A 20,597-nucleotide genomic window follows, 5' to 3' on the forward strand; every position below is an offset into this window, starting at 1 on the left:
AGGCAACAGAAGTCAACTCTTCAGCTTTTTCATTTTCATATCCATCATGATGCAGACAACTATTTCTATTCAGACACCCCTCAGTCCAGTTGTGCATTAACTCAGGAATCTTCTGCTCCGTGGTCTAATCACAGGATATCACCAAAAATATCCTTAAGATCTTATGGTTTACAAATACCTCTTTAAGATATTAAGGCAGAAGTAAGCTCTGTGTCCTAGTCTTGTATCCAGACATTCAGCTCACTTTACAAAGCTGTCATGGGCATTTCTGCTGGTGGGCCTCACTTTTGGCTGTTCACTGTTGGCCCTTTACGATAGTTTGATCTGTCATAAAGGAGCCATTGTATACACAAAAAACAGACAAGCACTATAGAGGGAAACACTTGTAATGAAAGACTTTGAGCTGCTTCAATAATGATTATATAACTAACCTTAGATCTAACCATAAGTTAACTCTGAACTACGTGCTTACAAAGAACTATTCTTATGGACACTCCCTAGTTCTTTTGTCTATAGATTCAGCTATCAAAATGCCAAACACATATCAGAGTTTACCCACTATGACTCAGCACTGCAAGTAAGAGCCAATGGTTTGTGTGCATTCACACAGGCAGTTTCCATGAGTGTGAGCATTAGTTTTGTGTCCAACACACTAAAATACCTTTTGAAAACAGCAGAAATTATGAAATTATCTTTGAACAAACGTGTATGCTCAGCGCTCTAAAATGTCTTGATAGAGAGTTCCTCATTTCACACAATGCGAAATAATTTGAATGTAGAGACACTGGCTTAATCATGAGAGTTAGACGCCAACATTTCTAAGACTTAACACTTTGATTAACCATGAACTACATTGTTACCGGGCCAACGTGAATCAAAACGCAATGCTCTGTAGCCTGCTCCTCAGCAAAGTTTACAGCGTCTGTGAGCTCAAGAAGTTCCCATTTGTGTTTGCAGGACTTCACTTTCTTTCAGCTTTCTATAATTACCTCATCGCACTGGGGAAAAGGGTTCAATTGTATTTGAGGAAAGGCCAATTTGACAAAGTGTGCAATGATGGAAGCAACGATACGCACAGCTGCACTACCTACGCACCTCTACGCTTGATAGGCCAATGAACATTTTCAGAGGAGGAGTGGAGGACTTCCCTCCCCAGCTTGTACCTTGCTAAAAAAAAAAAAAAAAAAAAAAAAAAAAAGGCGGGGTAAACTTTGTTCCCTAATCAAAGTTCACAGCCTATGGAAGTTCAAGGGGTTCATTTACATATCTACAGGACTCAGCATAAGCACAACTCATCACAGATCGTAAAAAGAAAACCAGAAACCAGCAGTCATTACACGTTTTGGCAGCGATAGACCACTCAGCCATTTGAAAAAAAGAAATGCAGATTATATCAATGAAAAAATAAATTTAGCAATAGAGTAATAAATCAGGTAATAAATAAGTAATGAGGTAATAATGTTATAAATCAAGCAATGAGTAACACAGTTAATACTGATATATTTTAATCTGGTATATCAAAATTTACTATGATGGAAGGTTACTATTCACTACTTTTTTAACTATTATTTTTACTGTTGCTATTTTTGAATCACATAGATAAGGCCTGACTAGTAATTAACGAGTAATCTTTTGTCTAAAACCACAAATTTAACAAATGAGTTATGTGGGCGGCATGGTGGGGCAGTGGGTAGCGCTTTTGATTCCTGGCCAGGGGTTCGATTCCCGGCCGGGCGGCCAGGGTCCTTTCTGAGTTTGCATGTTCTCCCCGTGTCTGTGTGGGTTTCCTCCGGGAGCTCCGGTTTCCTCCCACAGTCCAAAGACATGCAGGTTAGGTGAATTGGAGACACTGAAGTGTTTGTGTCTGCCCTGCGATGGACTGGCGACCTGTCCAGGGTGTTTCCCTGCCTTTCGCCCTATGAGCGCTGGGATAGGCTCCAGGACCCCCCGCGACCCTAATCAGGATAAGCGGCTTAGATAATGAGTGAGTGAGATGAGTTATGCATGAATAAATTCCTTGGTGCTAAAAGAGAATGTTGAGGTTGCTATATTAATCAGAACTCAGGTGATATGACTACTCTCAAAGTTTCATTAAAAACAACAACTACAACAACAAAGAACAGTCTGCTTTCTATGGTTTGTGAGTCCTGCCTATACTATAACTGTCACCAAACAGATGTGCTATTCACACCTGAATGGAATTTTATGATTACGCCCTTTAAGAGGTGTGGTCTGATGAACACAGTGGAGGGTATGGTTGATTAATAAAAAACAAACAAACAAACAAACAAAAAAAACAGACACACCCCCTGGTCAACTAGATTAGTTTGGGTAAAACAAGGTTTTTTGTTTCTCCATCCCTTTTAAATTGTATGAGTCCATGCATGATTCTCCCTGGACAGATAGTTGCAATCTACAAATTGTTCATTACCATTGAACAGTTATTTTCAGGCTGTTTCAGCTGCATCCTAGTAGGTGTATTATAAATAATTGTCACTGGAGAAGTAGTTATTGTTTACCTGACCGGCTTTGTCATGATTTGACATTGTTCGTTGAATACTGCTACGTAAGTTGATAATTACAGCAGTTAATATAATTTCCAGGCGAATATTAATTAAAACATTAAATGCAATTGTAAAATAACGCGGTTGTTACTCTGAGTGACATTGAATCACTGCATAGCAAATGAGTAGATTTTTTTTTCTTTGGTATTGATCGTTAAACTTACAGATACAACCCTGTTATGGTGACATACACTGTGTTACTCTGGACAACCTCATCGAAGAGGTCAACATACCCTCCCGGGTGCTGACAAACATTCATTGGTTAATACGCTCGTACAATTGTGAAAACACACCTTGTCGTTTACCCCGGAAATGCTGTAGTCATCAGCTTTGTTAACTCTTATGTAAGCGGAGAAGCGTGTCTGCCGAGAGTCACGCAACTTCTCGAACATTAAAACACATGTAAAACACAACGACGATACGAAAATGGAAATTTGGGAAACAGTAGTGGGATTGATGTGGTATAGTTCGAAGTTCGTCTTCTCGGCAATTTTAGTGCTTTTTGCTTGTTACTGTATTTACATTAGACATATCCATCAGAAGTTTGATCACATACCTGGACCACCGAGGCCAAGGTAAGGCCGTATGACGATTTTAATAAATCGACCCCAGCAACGTCAGATTCTTTGCATTGTTTTTAAATAAAACAGAGAACGTGGTTGTCGCTACTGTATGTAATCAGTCCAGTTTTGATGTCCCATTTCAGCTTTCTGTTGGGGCATTTACCGATAATTGTACAAGAGTTGAGAAAGAATACCGTCTTGCACGACAAACTGTTGGAATGGTAGGTACATTTTTGATCAGTGGCATGCCCTTTCACACACTGTATGTCAAGTCAGAGTTCACAGTGGTGCCGTCAACAATCAGCAGAGACAGTACGTAACTCCAAAAAGCATTTTACATAATCACATATTCTCTAAATTTAGGTCACAGTTAAGTATCTTAGTCTTGAAGTAAAAGTAAAATATCACGTGAACGGTCATAGCATACTATTTTTTTTCCTTTTCCCCCTCAAGCCACATCCCATATATAGTTTAGGTTGGTCTACCTGACAGTTATAATAATAATAATATTTATGATAATACATGTTTATTTAGAGCCCGGTATCACTATTGATAGACTCAAAGGGCCTTACATGTCTATAACAAGGTCAAATCCAAATGATATTATTCATAAGTTAGAGAAAATAGATGTCTTTAGTCTGGTTTTAAATGTATGGAGAGAGTTTATGACAGCTATCATGATGACAATAAGATTGGGAGTTAATACCAAACATTATCTCTATCAGTTCTCTTATGAGAGATGTGATACTTTCAGTCCAGTGTTCTCTTCCTGTGTTAAAGGGCAGAAAAATATGGTCCAGTGTATAGAATAAATGGCCTTCACCACGTAACAATAGTGACCGTGGACCCTGAAGCAACAAAGGTAAACACTTTGCCCATCATCTTGATGTATACTGTGTTATAGCAAACTCAATATCTCTCAGTTTGTTTTGTGCATTGGTTGAGGCATATTGTGATCTGTGGCATTATTGCAGGAGGTCCTCATGTCACCAAAATATCCTAAAGACCCAACAGTCTACAAGCGTCTCTTCACCTTGTTTGGACAAAGGTGAGGTCTTGATATAGTGTAACTTATCTATCTTACCGGACATTCAGTTCATATTGAGAACTATCATGGACAGTCCAAAGAACTGACAGTTGTTGAGAACTTACTTGGCCTGGTTGTTCTAAACCTTGTCTGTAGTCCTATAGAGGGTGCATTACAGCCACAACAGGCTGAACAGAAGCAATAGCAACTAATTAACCAAAATACAAATCACAAACCAGCACTTACTTCTACACACCACAGAAACTAACTCTTAACAAAAACCTAATCTAAATGACACTTCCAAGTTTTCCCTCGACAGATTAAACTATCTGCATGCGAAAGACATTTCATAGTTTACTCAGTATGACTCAGACATGTCAGTGCGGAGTGCGGGCATTATTTGAGAGCAGCAGAAGTGATGACATTAAATTTTAGCATTAAGATATGCTCAATGCTCAATGCTCCAAATAACAAAGTATTACTCATCTCATACATTGCCAAGTGAGTTTAATATAGAAACATTGTCTAATTTATTATGGTTATATGCTACAATCTCCAAGACCCAACACTTTGATTTACCAGGCTAATATGAATCAAAAGGAAATGCTTAGCAATCTCTCACCCACTCAGACACTTCCAAATCAGAGCAACGGATTTGCATCAAGGCTTCTCTTAGTGAACAGTGAGGCTTTGTTCCAATCTTTGTTTTACTTGTGTCTTCAGGGTCATGAAGTTCTTAACTTGTATTTATGACACTTTGCCTGTGTAAGGTCACTGTGGAACTCTGTTAATTGTAAAAAGAAATATGTCAAACTGTGACTCTTTTTTGCATGGGAAGTCATGTAGCCATTTGAAACATTTTCAGGAACAAATGTAAATTAATTAGTTAAAAAGTGAATTATTTTTGATAGGGATTTCACATTATTTATTATATATAGGTTTGAGATCCAGAAATGTCATTTGTTTTTACTCCACAACACTGTAGTCAGTCTGCATGTGGATTATGAAGACCTCTTGTGGTCCATTGGTCTTGCTTAGATAAACCTCTTAGCTTGATCAAGTGATGATGGGTTCATCTTCATGGTTGTTTTGAAGAACTGAAAGAATGGGTTGATGCTGCAAGAGCAGGCTGAAGTTTCCATGTTAATCCAGACCTGTCATGTGATCCCTCTCATAGGTTTCTTGGAAATGGACTTGTGACAGTTGCAGACCATGATTTGTGGTACAAACAGCGTAGAATCATGGACCCTGCCTTCAGCAGCTCGTGAGTCCTCCCCCTACCTTTCTGTAACTGTCATTGGACAGAAGTGCTGTTGACACCTGGATGACACATCATAATTGGCAGGTATCTGCGGGGTCTAATGGGCATCTTCAATGAGAAGGCTGACCGTTTGATGGTGAAACTGGCAGAGATGGCTGACAAACAAACACCAGCCCACATGCACGGCTTAGTGAACTGTGTAACTCTGGATGTCATCACAAAGGTTTTTGACCTCTGTCCTTTTTTGTTTTGGATTTCTCAATACATTTGAATTTGTGTCCCAGATTGACAGGAAAGTTGAAATCCAATCCACATAACGCTAATAACAGTATAATAACAGTAATATAACAACATTTTTGACCACTCCCTCACAAGTATATTTTTCCCCATTGTGTTCTTACTTTATAACAGCTCTGTCAATGAGAATCTGACACACAGTTAGAATCATCAGCGTAGCATATCTATGCACCTAGCAGTGTATTCATGCCATGCTACAAAGCCATCAAGCTGCGTCAAATGTCTTTCACATTTCACAAAATGTCAGGCTTAAAGCAATGTGCTCAAATAATGTCGTTATCCACATCTTGAATTTGTCACATTTTGGCCTTATCCACAGGTGGCCTTTGGAGTTGATTTGGACATGGTGAACAACAACAACCTTCCCTTCCCAAATGCCATAGAACTTTGTCTGAAGGGCATGATATACTACATCAGAGATCCAATGTATAAGGTAAAAGACATCCAGTTAAAGCAGAAAGAGTAAGTGCTGTTCTGCCCCAGTGTTCAATCTGATAGTGGTGTAGTAACTGCTATTATGTGCTTATCCCAAGTTTTTCCCGTGGAATAGAGGGTTTATACGGAATATCAAGGAGGCAGTCAAGCTTCTCCGTAGAACAGGGAGGGCCTGGATAAATGAGAGGAAGAAGGCAATGGAAAGTGGTGAAGATGTCCCAAAAGACATTCTCACACAAATCCTCAAATCAGCTGGTATGTGATGAAAAAACTACTTACATACTTTTGTGTCGGTGCCAGTGCCATAAGGTAATGCTCTCATTGTATTGAGAGAAATTACTAATTTACGTAGTGCGTTGTATATACCCCTTAGAGGCACAAGTAATTCAGGCATTTAAATTCTTGCTGGTGAAAGACGCAGATGAAATGTCTCTGGTGAAACAGCTCATTTTACCTCACAGAGGAGAACAAATTTGATGATGACAGTCAAGAGCTTATGCTGGACAACTTCGTGACATTCTTCATTGCAGGTGAGGCACTCATATGTCATTTTTTCCTTTGTGTCAATATTGTGTACAATATTCTACAGTGTGGTAAAAATATTGTTTAACCAAGTCTCTTCTGCTTTGTCTGGCGTTTTTGTCCTTTGCCTCCTCTTTTTCTGCTGTTTGAAGGACAAGAAACAACAGCCAATCAGCTGGCATTTGCCGTCATGGAACTTGGAAGGCATCCAGAGATAATGGAAAGGTTTGAGAAGTTTGTTAATGAATTAAATGATTATTTGTATGGAACAGTTAAGTTATTCTGTATCTCAGTTGAATGTTCAGTAAATCGTCTAATTTGGTTATTATTTGTGAAAGAACCACAAAGAGACAGCTGTTGTAGTGATCTGTGGGAGTAGGGCCAGTAAATTTCAGACAACTTCTGATGCTAAACCATGAGCTGTATTTTGTGTTGACTCTTCTCTTAATCTGTGTGACCATTAAGGCTTAAGGCAGAGGTGGATGAAGTTCTTGGAAAGAGACAAGAAATCTTGTACGAGGATCTTGGAAAACTAACTTACTTGTCTCAGGTAAGTTGACTAACTTGTTTGTACAGTGATGTTTATGATGCATAATTCAATGCGAATAATTTTTTCAACATATGTACCCCTACAAATCTGCTTGCCAGAGATTTTATTACAGTGGCAAACTTAGTATTAACACATTACTTATATTGGTAATAGTAGTATTAATATGTGCAGACTTGGTGTGAGCTACTTGGTTTATTTGGTCTATTCTGTAGGTGTTAAAGGAGACTCTCAGACTATATCCAGTTGCCCCAGGGACTTCTCGCTGGGTGGCTGATGACATGGTCATAGATGGGATCAAAATCCCTGGAGGGTTTACAGCTGTCGTGAGTGTCCAGACTTCAATATTAATGTTGAAAATGATTCTTAATTTATTTTATTTCTGTAAAAGTCATACAAATTCTTTTTTTCTATAATATTTCTTGTTTTTATTACTCTTTGCAGTTTGATACATATGTGACAAGCAGGATGGACAGATTTTTCAAAGACCCACTGAAGTTTGACCCAGAGAGATTTGCCCCAGATGCTCCCAAGTAAGAGAAAAACTAGTTTAAAGTTCTGTTAAAGTTCTGTGTGTGTATATATATATATATATATATATATATATATATATATATGGTTAATTTGACTGTTTCTTTGCATTTTTGAAGGCCCTACTTCTGTTACTATCCATTTGCACTGGGCCCACGGTCATGTCTCGGTCAAGCCTTCTCTCAGGTGAAAAGACATCCCTTGAAGACACCCAAAAACACATGGACAGTTTGTCCACTAAACTGTTCTTGATTAAGTGTTGTACTGACTTTTCTGTAATAATGCCTTCCCCTGTGTTTGTGAGTAGATGGAGGCTAAGGTTGTGATGGCTAAGCTGCTGCAGAGGTTTGATTACTCTCTGGCGCCAGGTCAACCCTTAGACATTGAGGATATTGGAACTCTGCGACCTCGGAGTGGAGTGATTTGCAGGATGAAACAACGTGATTAAAACTGAAGAAATAGAACTACTCAGGTAGTGTCTTCAGAAATAATGATGATAATAATAATAATAATAATAATAGTAATAATAATAATAATAATAATAAAAATTAAAATTGTCATTTTAGAGAATCTTCATGGTAGAGTGCTCTCTATGCAGATAACAATCATAGTCTTTGACAGTAGCGATTTGTAGGGGGATGAGGCTGGATGCCATCCCCCTTGTTAACAAAATGACCAAAATGCACCCCCCTTGTTAACCTGTCATCCCCCTATATGCTTTACAGAGCAGTGTGAGTGAGCATTGGGCCAACCCCCCCACCCCCCCCCCACCCCACCCCCCGTTAAAAAATAACAAATCACCTACTGGTCTTTGTAATCATAGAGAATTCTCATCATCGGTAACAAAAAGATCATCATACACCACAAATACTTAATGAATGTACTATCTTGTATTTTAACATATTAGGAACAGTAGGGCATTGTTGATGTCTGACAGTGTAAGACTCTTTTGTTTGACATATAACAGTGTGTACATTTTGACATCATAATAATTTGCCCAATTTTGTGATGATTCAGCTTTTCTCTACTCCTGGTATCAAATCTCACCAGTTTGTTGTTGGTTAAAGTTAATACTGTAAAATTATTAACTAAAGCATCTACCAGAATTTGTAATAAATAAAGATATGATTCTATGCAAATGTCCTAATATCTCGTACTCTTTCACAGCATCAGCATTATGATTTGCAGTGTTCTCAGATTGTTTCACATGTTGCCTTGAATTTCAATTATTTACCACTTGTCTTTATATATTTTATGGATTAATGTATTGGTACAGAGCAGTGGCAAAGGTATCTCATTGATCTTGAAAACAGACAAGACAGGGCTCAACGAGAATGGAGCCTGTAACCCCTGGTCTGCAAAACCAGTGCTTGTAAGGGCCAGTGCGATTACCACAGATTGCAGTAGTGCAAATAATGTACAGGATCAATGGCCCTGCTTTCCACAGTTTGTAAGCCCTGGCACAGGGGACAGCAGTAATGGGTTGTGAGGGTAAACATGGGTGTGTTCTCAGCATGCATTGCACTAGTATGTAATTTGTACTGTATAAAGTTCATATCTCACCATCATTGTGTTTACCCAGTCCAGAATTAAGTACCATGAAGTATTATGTTGCTGGTTCAACTTTGTTGTTGATACAATTGCCATGCTTATCACTGATTTTCCAAGCTATTTTAGAGAACATAACCCCTATTTATTATTGTTCTCTCCTGAGTCACAATAGCAACTAGTTCTATACTCTTTTTAATGCAAACTTTATTGAACAATAGAATATACACAAAAGAATAAATATAAAAAAGACAATATTTATATTTGATTTTGCCAGGAATAAAAGTAAACTGATAATAAAACTCACAGTGAAAGCACCTTCTCTAGAAGAGGCGCCAACATAAGTCAATTTTTGGTGAAGTCAAAAGTCTTGAGGTACTTTTAATACATTTTTGAGAAGTCATTCCAAAAAATTTCGAAGTAGATGAAGTCCAAGAAAAGATGTTCAATTCTGGTTGGATAGTGCTGTTAAGTTTAGCTGATCAGTAGTTCACTGGGTTGCAATCATGGACAGTATAAAAGAAATTTTCACTACCTTGTTGATACATTGTTAGAATGCTCTTTTCTGAGTATCTAAAAATCCCTCCATTCTATGTTATCAAATTTGATATTCCAAAGCGAACGCAAGCAGGGATGAATACCTGAGGTCCGTGGTTTGCATTACAGGTTGGAGGTCTACCTGCCGGGCATTGCTGCCTGCTGCACCTCTGCTGGTACCCTAGTGCACCCGTCTGTGACACCAAACCAAAAACCTCTGTGGGGCCTATTCAGGTCATCAGCTGGGGACCATCAGTCATTGATGTTTCGTTCCTTTAACCCCAGTACATCTCCTGGTGGCGGAGCAATGGCAGAGGTTTCTCCCTGCCACCCCATGCTATGGAAGAGAGATCTCATCATTTATTTGCAAAACTACTGATCAATGAGTAGACTGGAAGTATATAAAGAGGGTGGGTCCCCTTAAGGCCTGACAGAAGTAACATCTTGCCACCATCAGAAATTATGCCAGAGATCACAGCATTCTCTTATGGTGTAACTTAAAAGGAGTATTTTCCCATAAATTATGTGTATGAAGATACAATACAATTGTTGTCCAAGAGTTAGCTAATGATTTTTGGAAAAATAAAGCCTTGGTTTTGTATTTGATATTCATATTCTTCCAGTGGTCTGCTGAGAGAGTCTTGAATGATTCTTAAAAAATTTAGAGTGAGTCTGTAAAATGACACGGTCTGAAACTGGTCTACTGAGAGTGTCAGGATGACTCTGTTATTTTTCCAATTTAAAGACGTAGTTTGTGTTTTGTTCACCTTCCTCAAGCCATTTTCTTCAGGAGTGAAAAGGAGTGAAAGCACTCTTTGCCTATCATATTCTAGATATTCTCAAAATTATTCATGAGTTCAGTCAACTCTGTTTTCTGAACAACTTTTCAAAGGGGGCACTCAAAAGACAAATTGTTTTCTTCATAATATTTTCTTCTCCCAATCTGCCCAGTATAGCTTTTTTTCATTTTTTAGAAAACAGAAATCAGTGTTAAGCCCTTCGGAACAGACACACAAATGATATCACTTTGTTGCACTCTTGCATTGGATGAACAAATAGAGACACATGGAAACATTGAAGCATTGGAGATAACTCACAGATATCAACACTGACAGAATGACGTCCCTATTAGAAGTGTGGAAAAATTTGAATAACAAAGTTTAGGTGCCTATTAGGTGTATAAAACTGTGTGGATGCATCCATTTATTGTGCATATATAAATTATTAAATAATACCTGAGTATTCAAGAGGAAGCCATCGGGCCAACTCACCACATTGTGAACTTAATAAAGCCATTTTATGTCCACGATTATATTCTCAACAAACATTAAAAACATGCATTTTCTTCTCTTGTTAAACCATAGGGCAACAGGTTGTTGGAAGAAGGTTTTGAAAAGTAGCAGTTACCTTCAGTAGCCAGACAGGAATGGGCTACCTCTGACATCAATGACTAAGCAGTCATAAGATTATGCAAAATTTGTGCCTCCCTTTGTTTCACTTCTCCCTCCTGGAGCTATACCACACTCCCTTATAGTGTTCTTGGAAAAATGGAGCTGTTCACCTTTGACTGAGAATTTGTGAATGAGCACGGTCTAGTAGATAGCTGATCATCCGATGAATAAAACGACTTAAGACACAGACCCACATACACCATTTAGTTGTTGATGTTACTTTGGTTGTCATAAGATTTTGCCCTAAGGGAATCTATCATCGGGTCCCTTTGACGAAGAATATTACAATAATAAAGGACGGGGTTGTTATGTTAAATGAGAGTAAATTACTGCATTGCATATGGATCTTTTAGTAGGACTATTATTCAATAAACTTGTTTTATCCAGCACGAAAGTGTATCAAAAATAACATATCTTTAGTTATTCGTAACGAAATATACTATTTTTCTCCGGACAAACTCATCGAAGAAGTCTGCGCCCCTATGTGTTGATAGTAATTCAGTGCCTAAAGTCTTAGTGTAGTTCTCCAAACTTGAACTTTTTTGCACCCGGAAATGCCGTAGTCATCTGATTTGTAAAGGCTTATAAAAAAGTGGGACTGTCACTGCCAAGGGTCATACGTCAATGTTTCGACGACTGAAACAGCGAAGCGTAAGTTCGGTTGGAAACATAACGTGTGTACGATAATGGCGGTTTGGGAGACAATAGCTGGATGGATGTGGTACAGTGCGATATTCATCCTTTCGGCAGTTTTAATACTTTTTGCTTGTTACTGTCTTTACATCAAATATATACATCAGAAATATGATCACATACCTGGACCTCCGAGGAAAAGGTAAGGTCGTATGACAATTTAAATACATTGCCCCAGACGAATTCAGACTCTTTTAATCATCTTTATACACCTAAAATGAAAGCGACACTGTATTTAATGGAGTTTAGACAAATAAAAGACATAGAACTTGCCTGTCGTCATTGCATGTTTTGACGTCTCATTTCAGTTTTCTGTTTGGGCATGGGCCGATATTTGTGGAAGAGATGAAAAGGGATAGACTTGTGCACGAAAAGTTCCTGGAATGGTAAGTACACATACATTCCAAACCTTACACGCCTTACATGACCTTACCCACACTAACAAGTGAATGTTCACGTCGGTACGGGCAACAGTCAGCAGAAAGAGCGCATAAAACACCGGGTACAACGAACAATCACTTATTTTCTCTGGAAAGATCTAAGTTTATATCAGCATTTAATATTCTTGGTCTGTACAGTAAATATAATTTTAAAGATCACAGCTAAAATGGTTTTTTTTCTCCCCACCAGCATCACATACATGATTTAGGGTAGTCAGACAGTTATAACCGCTATCGCAAAGAGAATAGCCTTATAATCACAGCGCACATTATCTATCATTTCTCATATGAGAGAGACGTGATACTTTCAGTTTAATGTTTTCCTCCTCTGTTAAAGGACAGAAAAATATGGCCCAGTGTATCGACTAAATGTTCTTCACTACGTAACAGTAGTGACCGTGGACCCCGAGGCAACAAAGGTAAACACTTTGGCTTGATGCCCATGATCTAGATACCAGCTGTGTTACAGCAAACTCAAGATCTTTCAGTGCTCTTGTGCATCCTCTCTAGGATCTTGTGCTCTGTTGTGTTGTTGCAGGAGATCCTCATGTCACCAAAATATCCTAAAGACCCAACAGTCTACAAGCGTCTCTTCAACTTGTTTGGACAAAGGTAAGGTCTTGATGTAGCTTGTCCTATCTTTGTTATCAGACATGTAATTCACAGTGAAAGTTATCATCAGTCCCAAAACCTGGCTTGACTTGTTGGCTCCAAACCTTGTTTTTAGTCTTATAGAGGGTTCATTCTGGACAGTTAAGCAGATGGCCACAACAGACAGAATAGCAGCAATGGCAGTTAATTAACCAAAATAAAATTTTCAAACCAACATTTATTTCCAACATACTACTTAAGTCTAAAAAAGAACATCCAAGTTCTTCCCTCTGCAAATTAAACTGTCTGCATGTCAAACACATTTGTAAGTTTATCCAGTGTGGCTCAATGCCACAGATCATGGCTGACAGTCTGTGCACATTGGCGCTGTCAAGTAACAGGACTGTGACTAGTATTTGAGAACAGCAAAAATGAAGTCATTAACTTTTAGTATTTAAGTTTGCTCAATACTCCAACTAGTTTGCTCAATACTCCAACTTTTCCAACTGAAAATTTAGAAATGATGTTTGGGTTCAGGTTGGGTTCGGTCACGTTGGCTGAACAATAACTAGACAGCGAGCATTTGACTTTTGAGCTACTAATAATTAGGATGGGCTAGCCTAGCTGACATGGTGTTTCAAGTTCTTTTTAGTGAAAATAGTGTAAAAATAAATAAAAATGATGGACCTACTGTTTGTGTTGAGCTACTGTTGTGTTTTTGTAGCAAAATGAATGAAGCACACAGAGAAGCAGTCACCCTCTACTAATGTCTTTACTTAATCTCCTCTTCTCTCCTTCTTCACACTTGTCATTACTAAGTCATAGCGCCACCTACAGTAGAGTAAGATGTACCACATATCCCCTCTTTTTTAAAAAACACGTCAATACAATGCATTGCAAGCATTAAGTGCTTCATGAAAACAGAACGGTTTCAGTATAGTAAGATATGACACAACATGGACAACAGTCTCAGTGTAGTGACATATACCTTGTGAGCAGGGTGAAGTTTCCATGTTAATCCAGACCTGTCATGTGATCCCTCTCATAGGTTTCTTGGAAATGGACTTGTGACAGTCGCAGACCATGATTTGTGGTACAAACAGCGTAGAATCATGGACCCTGCCTTCAGCAGCTCGTGAGTCCTCCCCCTACCTTTCTGTAACTGTCATTGGAAGTGCTGTTGACACCTGGATGACACATCATAATTGGCAGGTATCTGCGGGGTCTAATGGGCATCTTCAATGAGAAGGCTGAGCGTTTGATGGTGAAACTGGCAGAGATGGCTGACAAACAAACACCAGCCCACATGCATGGCTTAGTGAACTGTGTAACTCTGGATGTCATCACAAAGGTTTTTGACCTCTGTCCTTTTTTGTCTTGGATTCTCAATGCTTTGGGGTCTATGTCTTGTTGAGGTAAAAAGTTGCAATACACATAATGTTAATTATAAGCTGCTTCATGCCACTTACATGCTTGTCACCTCAGTCCATTTAAGGCTTTGTGTCAGCAGCAAGGGGATTTTGTTACTATGGTATATTAACTAATATTTCTGATAGGAGATTGGACAGTTTTTTTTATAAATATACAATTTTTCACCATTGTGTTCTTATTTGAAGACAACTCTGTCAATGGGGATTTGCTGTATCCCACTGACTCTGGTGGTCGCTGAGTTTCCATAGTTAGCATCATTAGATCAACCACTCTATGCACCTACTATTTTATTCTTCCAGTGCTACAAAGGCGTCAAGCTGCCTCAAATGTCTTTCAGATTTCACAGATGTCAGGCTTGCAATAGGTTCATGTAATGTTGTTATCCACCTCTTGAATTTGTCATTTTCTGGCCTTATCCACAGGTGGCCTTTGGAGTTGATTTGGACATGGTGAACAACAACAACCTTCCCTTCCCAAATGCCATAGAACTTTGTCTGAAGGGCATGGTATACTACCTCAGAGATCCGATGTATGAGGTAAAGGACATCCAGTCAAAACAGAATGATCAAGTGATTATCAAGTGATCCATCAGTAGTGTAACTGCTGTTGCATGCTTGTTCCAAGTTTTTACCATGGAATAGGAAGGTTGTGCAGGACATCAAGGAGGCAGCCCATCTTCTCCGTAGAACAGGGAGGGCCTGGATAAATGAGAGGAAGAAGGCAATGGATAATGGTGAAGATGTCCCTAAAGACATTCTCACACAGATCTTCAAATCAGCTGGTATGTGGCACTCAGTGTGAAGTGTAAAAATACTTAGATACCCTTTTGGTGGTGCCAGTGCTATTGGATAATGCTCTTACTGTAGTATGAGACATTGCTAATATATATATTCACGTGACTCTTTTCACAAATGTGAATGTGCACTACTATTCAATCCCCAGCTTCAGTACTTTGTGGAGCCTTCTTTAGCCTTTACAAGTCCTAAAAAGTGCTTTGACAAGCTTCTTACACCTCTGTATTGGAATGTTTGGCCATTTTTAATGTGAAAAATCCTATAGCTCATTGATGTTTGATGGCTTCAATGCTACAACTTCCTTCTTTAAGTCCCACCAAGGATTTTCAGTGGGATTTAAATCTAGGGACTGAGAAGGCCACTCCAGGACATTTCAGGATCTATTTGTCAACCAAGCTTTGGTTGACCTGAAAGTGTGCTTGGTGATCATTGTCTTGCTGGAGAGTTTAATGATCACCAAAGTTCAATTTACTAACAGAGGGCATCACATTCTTCTTTAGAATGGCCTGGTATTTTTGGGAATCTATGATGCCAGTTACATGGTCAAGATTGCCAGTTTCTGTAGCAGAAAAACATCCCCACATCATCAGTGATCCACCTCCATGCTTGACTGTGGGAATGGTATTCTTCTGGTCATGAGCCTGGCCTCTCTCACACCAGGCATACCACTGGTCCATGTGTCCAAACAGTTCCAGTTTAGCTTCATCAGTCCATAGAACTGTCTCCCAAAACTCTGCAGTCCTATCCAAATTCCTCCTGGCATATTCTAGTCAACCTTTGATGTTCGTCATGGTCAGGAGTGGAGTGTGTCTTGGAGTCCAGCCATGAAGTCCTTGTTTATTCAGCGCTCGTCTTATATTTGCCACCGAGGTACTTGTCCCGGCCTTCATCAGGTCATCATGTACGTGTTTTGCAGTAACACGGGAGTTTTCATTAGTTGTTCTGGTTTAGTTGCTAAAGGGTCTTGATGAAATTTTGGGCTTTCTCCCATGGCCAGGCAAGTTTGCAGCTGAGCCATAAGTTTTAAACTTCCTTATAATGCTCCCAATGGTGTCTCTTGGAATGTTCAATTTTTGGGAAATCTTCATAAAGCCAATGCCACTCAGGTGCAATGAAATAATCTTTTGTGAAAGCTCCTTAAACATGATTGCAACTCACCTTGAACAGCTTCATGGGTCAGGTTTATATGTGCATCAAAGCTGAGGCAAATTAAGGATCATTATAGAGTTCCCAAAGGTTTAATTATGTTTTAACTCCACTTAAGGCCATAAAAACTAGCAGAAGGCTTTAGAAAAAGCAATATTATATAGGTGTTTAATAACTGTGACATGGCCAGATTAACAAAATGTCCTGTTACTCACAAATACTATCATACATTTTCTTGGTTGATTTTATGTATCACTCAACTGATAAATAAGTCATCCAAAGCAAAAATCTAGCTTGTTGAAAAAACTTTCATTGGTAAACCTTTAGAGTCCTCAGTATTTTCAGTTGCAACTGTATGTGTGTTTGTATGTATATGTATATATATGTCATTCTGCGTCAAATCAGATAAGGTTGTCGCAGCACCGCCTCAGATTTTGTTCAAACCTTGCCTATATCATAAATGGGTCCCAAAATCAAGGCCTGAAAAATATTTCTGCTCACAGTTTTCATATTTGTTCAGCCCTTGATATTATTTTGTTTTTATAGCCTCAAAAACGCTTTATCCGGAAGGCCATTTTTGGGCATTTAATATCTTGGCAAGTATTGTTCCTAGCCTCACCAAACTTTGTAAAATGGAAGACAAACATGTTTTGCACACTTTGTACACTAAATGACCATACATTAAGCTATTTCCACATACATTTTCATGTTCCTACTAGCTACACCACATACCATTTTGGTCCTATGAAAATGACTGAAAAATGTTACCACGCCTTGTTTTATTCTTAATAACTTCATGCCCATTAGTGGTAGAGACCTCAGATATTGGCACAAAATTAATAAAAGATTGTATTTGTGGAAAAAATAATGGTTGATACCATTTGGGTGTAAAAAAAATGGGTTTATAGTACCCTCAATATCACCCTCATTTAGGAATTTTGCACTTTTCTCCAAATAGAGGACATTAAAGAAAATCAATAGGCATGCAGTACAAACTTTTAATGGTTCAGTTGTACTGAGACCATGTTTGTCTTCTATCCTACAAAGTTTGGTGAGGCTAGGAACACTACTTGTCAAGATATTAATGCCCAAACATGGCCTCCCAGATAGGGTGTTTCTGAGAGTGCAAAAATGAAAAATATCAAGGGCCAAAAAATATAAAAACTTTGGAATTGAACAGAAATATTTTACAGGCCTCAGTTTTGGGACCCAAACATTATATAAACAAGGTCTGAAAAAAAAATGAGATGGTGCTGCAACCACTTTCCTGGATTCTGTCTCATTTGACACGGAATGACCCATAAATGTATGTATAAACACACACACACACACACACACGCATTTTATATATATATATGTATACATATATATGTATGTGTGCATATACCACTTAGCAGCAAAAGTCATTCATGTAATTTAAATTCTGAATGAAATTCTTCGGTGAAATATCTATTTTTCCCAACAGAGGAGACTAAATTTGATGATGATAGTCAAGAACTTATGCTGGACAACTTTGTGACGTTCTTTATTGCAGGTGAGGCTTTAATATATATATTTATTTTTTCTTTGTATAAATATTGACATGTACCATGGAAAATAAACAGACAGTGTGGTAACAGTATTGTTGAACAAAATGTCTTCTTCTTCTTCTGCTGCTGCTGCTGTTTTTGCTTTTGCTTCTTCTTTTTTCCTGTTTGAAGGACAAGAAACAACAGCCAATCAGCTGTCGTTTGCCATCATGGAACTTGGAAAGCATCCGGAGATAATGAAAAGGTTTGAGATGTTTTAATTAATCAATTTCTTTTTTTGCACAGAAGGGGATAATTCTTCTGTGTTTCAGTTGGAAGGTGTGTAAATCTTTCAATCTTGAATTTATTTGTCAAAGAACCACAGCTCTTCCAAGTAGGGCCAGTAGACTTCAGACAACTTGTGATGCTATACTGTGAGGTGTGTTTTGTGTTGGCTCTTCTCTAAATCTGTGTGACCATTAAGGCTTAAGGCAGAGGTGGATGAAGTTCTTGGGAAGAGACAAGAAATCTTGTACGAGGATCTTGGAAAACTAACTTACTTGTCTCAGGTAAGTCGGCTAATGTTTTTGTACAGTGACGTTAATGATGCATACGTCAGTGCAGGTTCTTTTTGAAACACGTATACCCTTAAAAATTTGCTTGCCAGAGATTTTATTACAGTGTCAACTTTTGTATTACCACATTAGTTATATTAGTAATAGAAGTACGTGCATACTTAGTTTGAGCTACTTGGTATAATGGGTCTTTTCTGCAGGTGTTAAAGGAGACTCTCCGACTATATCCAACTGCCCCAGGGACGTCTCGCTGGGTGGATGATGACATGGTCATAGATGGGATCAAAATCCCTGGAGGTTTTGTAGTTCTTGTGAGTATCCAGATTTTAATATTAAATTTGATATTGCTCCTTAATTAATTTTTCTGCTGTACTCATAACTCATACAAATTTCTAACTCATACAAATTAAATTTTTTTCTACATTTATTCATTAGTAACTGTTTTAAGAAAACTTTATACATATATCTTTTCTTTTATGGAGTAAAAACTCAATAAAACTAGCTTGGTTAACTCATCTTATGTAAGGTATATCAGTACATTTAGCTCATGGAGTATCATTAAACATTCTGCTGCACTGAAGAATGCATAGAATCTAGTGCTGTCCACTCTTACAGTCAAATCAAATGTACATTTCCTATTGTGCTCTGTAATGTTTCTCCTTTTTATTACTCTTTGCAGTTTGATTCTTATATAACAGGTAGATTGGACAGATTTTACAAAGACCCACTGACGTTTGACCCAGAAAGATTTGCCCCAGATGCTCCCAAGTAAGAGAAAAGCTCATTTCAAGTTCTGTATTTGATATATATGATATGATTTCATGTTCTTTGTATGAATGTATGGTATGTGTATATGTGATATATATTTGATTATTTTGCTTGCTTCTTTTTGTTATTGAAGGCCTTACTTCTGTTACTATCCATTTGCACTGGGCCCACGGTCATGTCTCGGTCAAGTCTTCTCTCAGGTGAGAAAACATCTGTTAAAGACACACAGCAACACATACACAATGTGTCCAATAAACTGTACTTGATTTTGTGTTGTACTGACTTTTCTGTAATAATGCCTTCCCCTCTGTTTGTGAGTAGATGGAGGCTAAGGTTGTGATGGCTAAGCTGCTGCAGAGGTTTGATTACTCTCTGGCACCAGGTCAACCCTTAGACATTGAGGATATTGGAACTCTGCGACCTCGGGGTGGAGTGATTTGCAGGATGAAACAACGTGATTAAAACTGACGAACTACTAGAACTACTCAGTTAGTGTCTTCAGAAATAATAATAATAATGATAATAATAATAATGATGATGATGATGATGATGATGACAATAAAAATTGTCATCTTAGAGAATCTTCATACTAGAGAGCTCTCTAGGCAGATAACAATCATAGTCTTTGACAGTAGGTGATTTGTAACAAAATGACCAAAATGCACCCCCCTTGTTAACCTGCCATCCCCCTATATGCTCTATAGAGTAGTGTCAGTGGCCACTGGGCCATCCACGCGTTAAAAAATAACAAATTGCCTACTGGTCTTTGTAATCATAGAGAATTCTTATCATCGGTAACAAAAAGATCATCATACACCACAAATACTTAATGAATGTACTATCTTGTATTTTAACATATTAGTAAAGCATTATTAATGTCTGACAGTGTAAGACTCTTGGCATTTTATTTGACATATAACAGTGTGTACATTTTGACATCATAATACTTTGCCCAATTTTGTGATGATTCTGCTTTTCTCTACTCCTGGTATCAAATCTCACCAGTTTGTTGTTGGTTAAAGTTAATACTGTAAAATTATTAACTACAGCATCTACCAGAATTTGTCATAAATAAAGGTATCATTCTATGCAAATGTCCTAATATCTCGTACTCTTTCACAGCATCAGCGTTACGATTTGCAGTGTTCACAGATTGTTTCACATGTTGCCTTGAATTTCAATTATTTACCACTTGTATTTATATATTTCATGGATTAATGTATTTGTACAGAGCGGTGGCAAAGGTATCTCATTGATCTTGAAAACAGACAAGACAGGGCACAACGAGAATGGAGCCTGTAACCCCTGGTCTGCAAAACCAGTGCTTGTAAGGGCCAATGTGATTACCACAGATTGCAGTAGTACAAA

The 20,597-nt window shown here is 38.2% G+C and overlaps 2 protein-coding genes across 2 annotated transcripts; both read left to right on the forward strand.

The window, feature by feature from the left end:
- Positions 1 to 2,899: 2,899 nt before the first annotated feature.
- Positions 2,900 to 8,441, forward strand: LOC115809774 (cholesterol 24-hydroxylase). Its single transcript, XM_030771584.1, has 15 exons — positions 2,900 to 3,139; positions 3,271 to 3,348; positions 3,908 to 3,989; positions 4,102 to 4,175; positions 5,332 to 5,418; positions 5,500 to 5,638; positions 6,032 to 6,145; positions 6,246 to 6,402; positions 6,609 to 6,677; positions 6,822 to 6,894; positions 7,135 to 7,219; positions 7,432 to 7,542; positions 7,661 to 7,749; positions 7,867 to 7,933; positions 8,055 to 8,441. The coding sequence occupies exons 1-15, from the start codon at positions 2,991 to 2,993 to the stop codon at positions 8,193 to 8,195; spliced, it is 1,515 nt and encodes a 504-aa protein (XP_030627444.1). The 5' UTR covers positions 2,900 to 2,990; the 3' UTR covers positions 8,196 to 8,441.
- Positions 8,442 to 11,916: 3,475 nt separating this feature from the next.
- On the forward strand, positions 11,917 to 20,323 carry LOC115809775 (cholesterol 24-hydroxylase). Its single transcript, XM_030771585.1, has 15 exons — positions 11,917 to 12,118; positions 12,285 to 12,362; positions 12,754 to 12,835; positions 12,955 to 13,028; positions 14,056 to 14,142; positions 14,220 to 14,358; positions 14,861 to 14,974; positions 15,063 to 15,219; positions 17,844 to 17,912; positions 18,079 to 18,151; positions 18,371 to 18,455; positions 18,662 to 18,772; positions 19,141 to 19,229; positions 19,363 to 19,429; positions 19,551 to 20,323. The coding sequence occupies exons 1-15, from the start codon at positions 11,970 to 11,972 to the stop codon at positions 19,689 to 19,691; spliced, it is 1,515 nt and encodes a 504-aa protein (XP_030627445.1). The 5' UTR covers positions 11,917 to 11,969; the 3' UTR covers positions 19,692 to 20,323.
- Positions 20,324 to 20,597: the final 274 nt, after the last annotated feature.

Source organism: Chanos chanos, chromosome 4 (genome assembly GCF_902362185.1).
Source record: "Chanos chanos chromosome 4, fChaCha1.1, whole genome shotgun sequence".
NCBI classification, from domain to species: domain Eukaryota; kingdom Metazoa; phylum Chordata; class Actinopteri; order Gonorynchiformes; family Chanidae; genus Chanos; species Chanos chanos.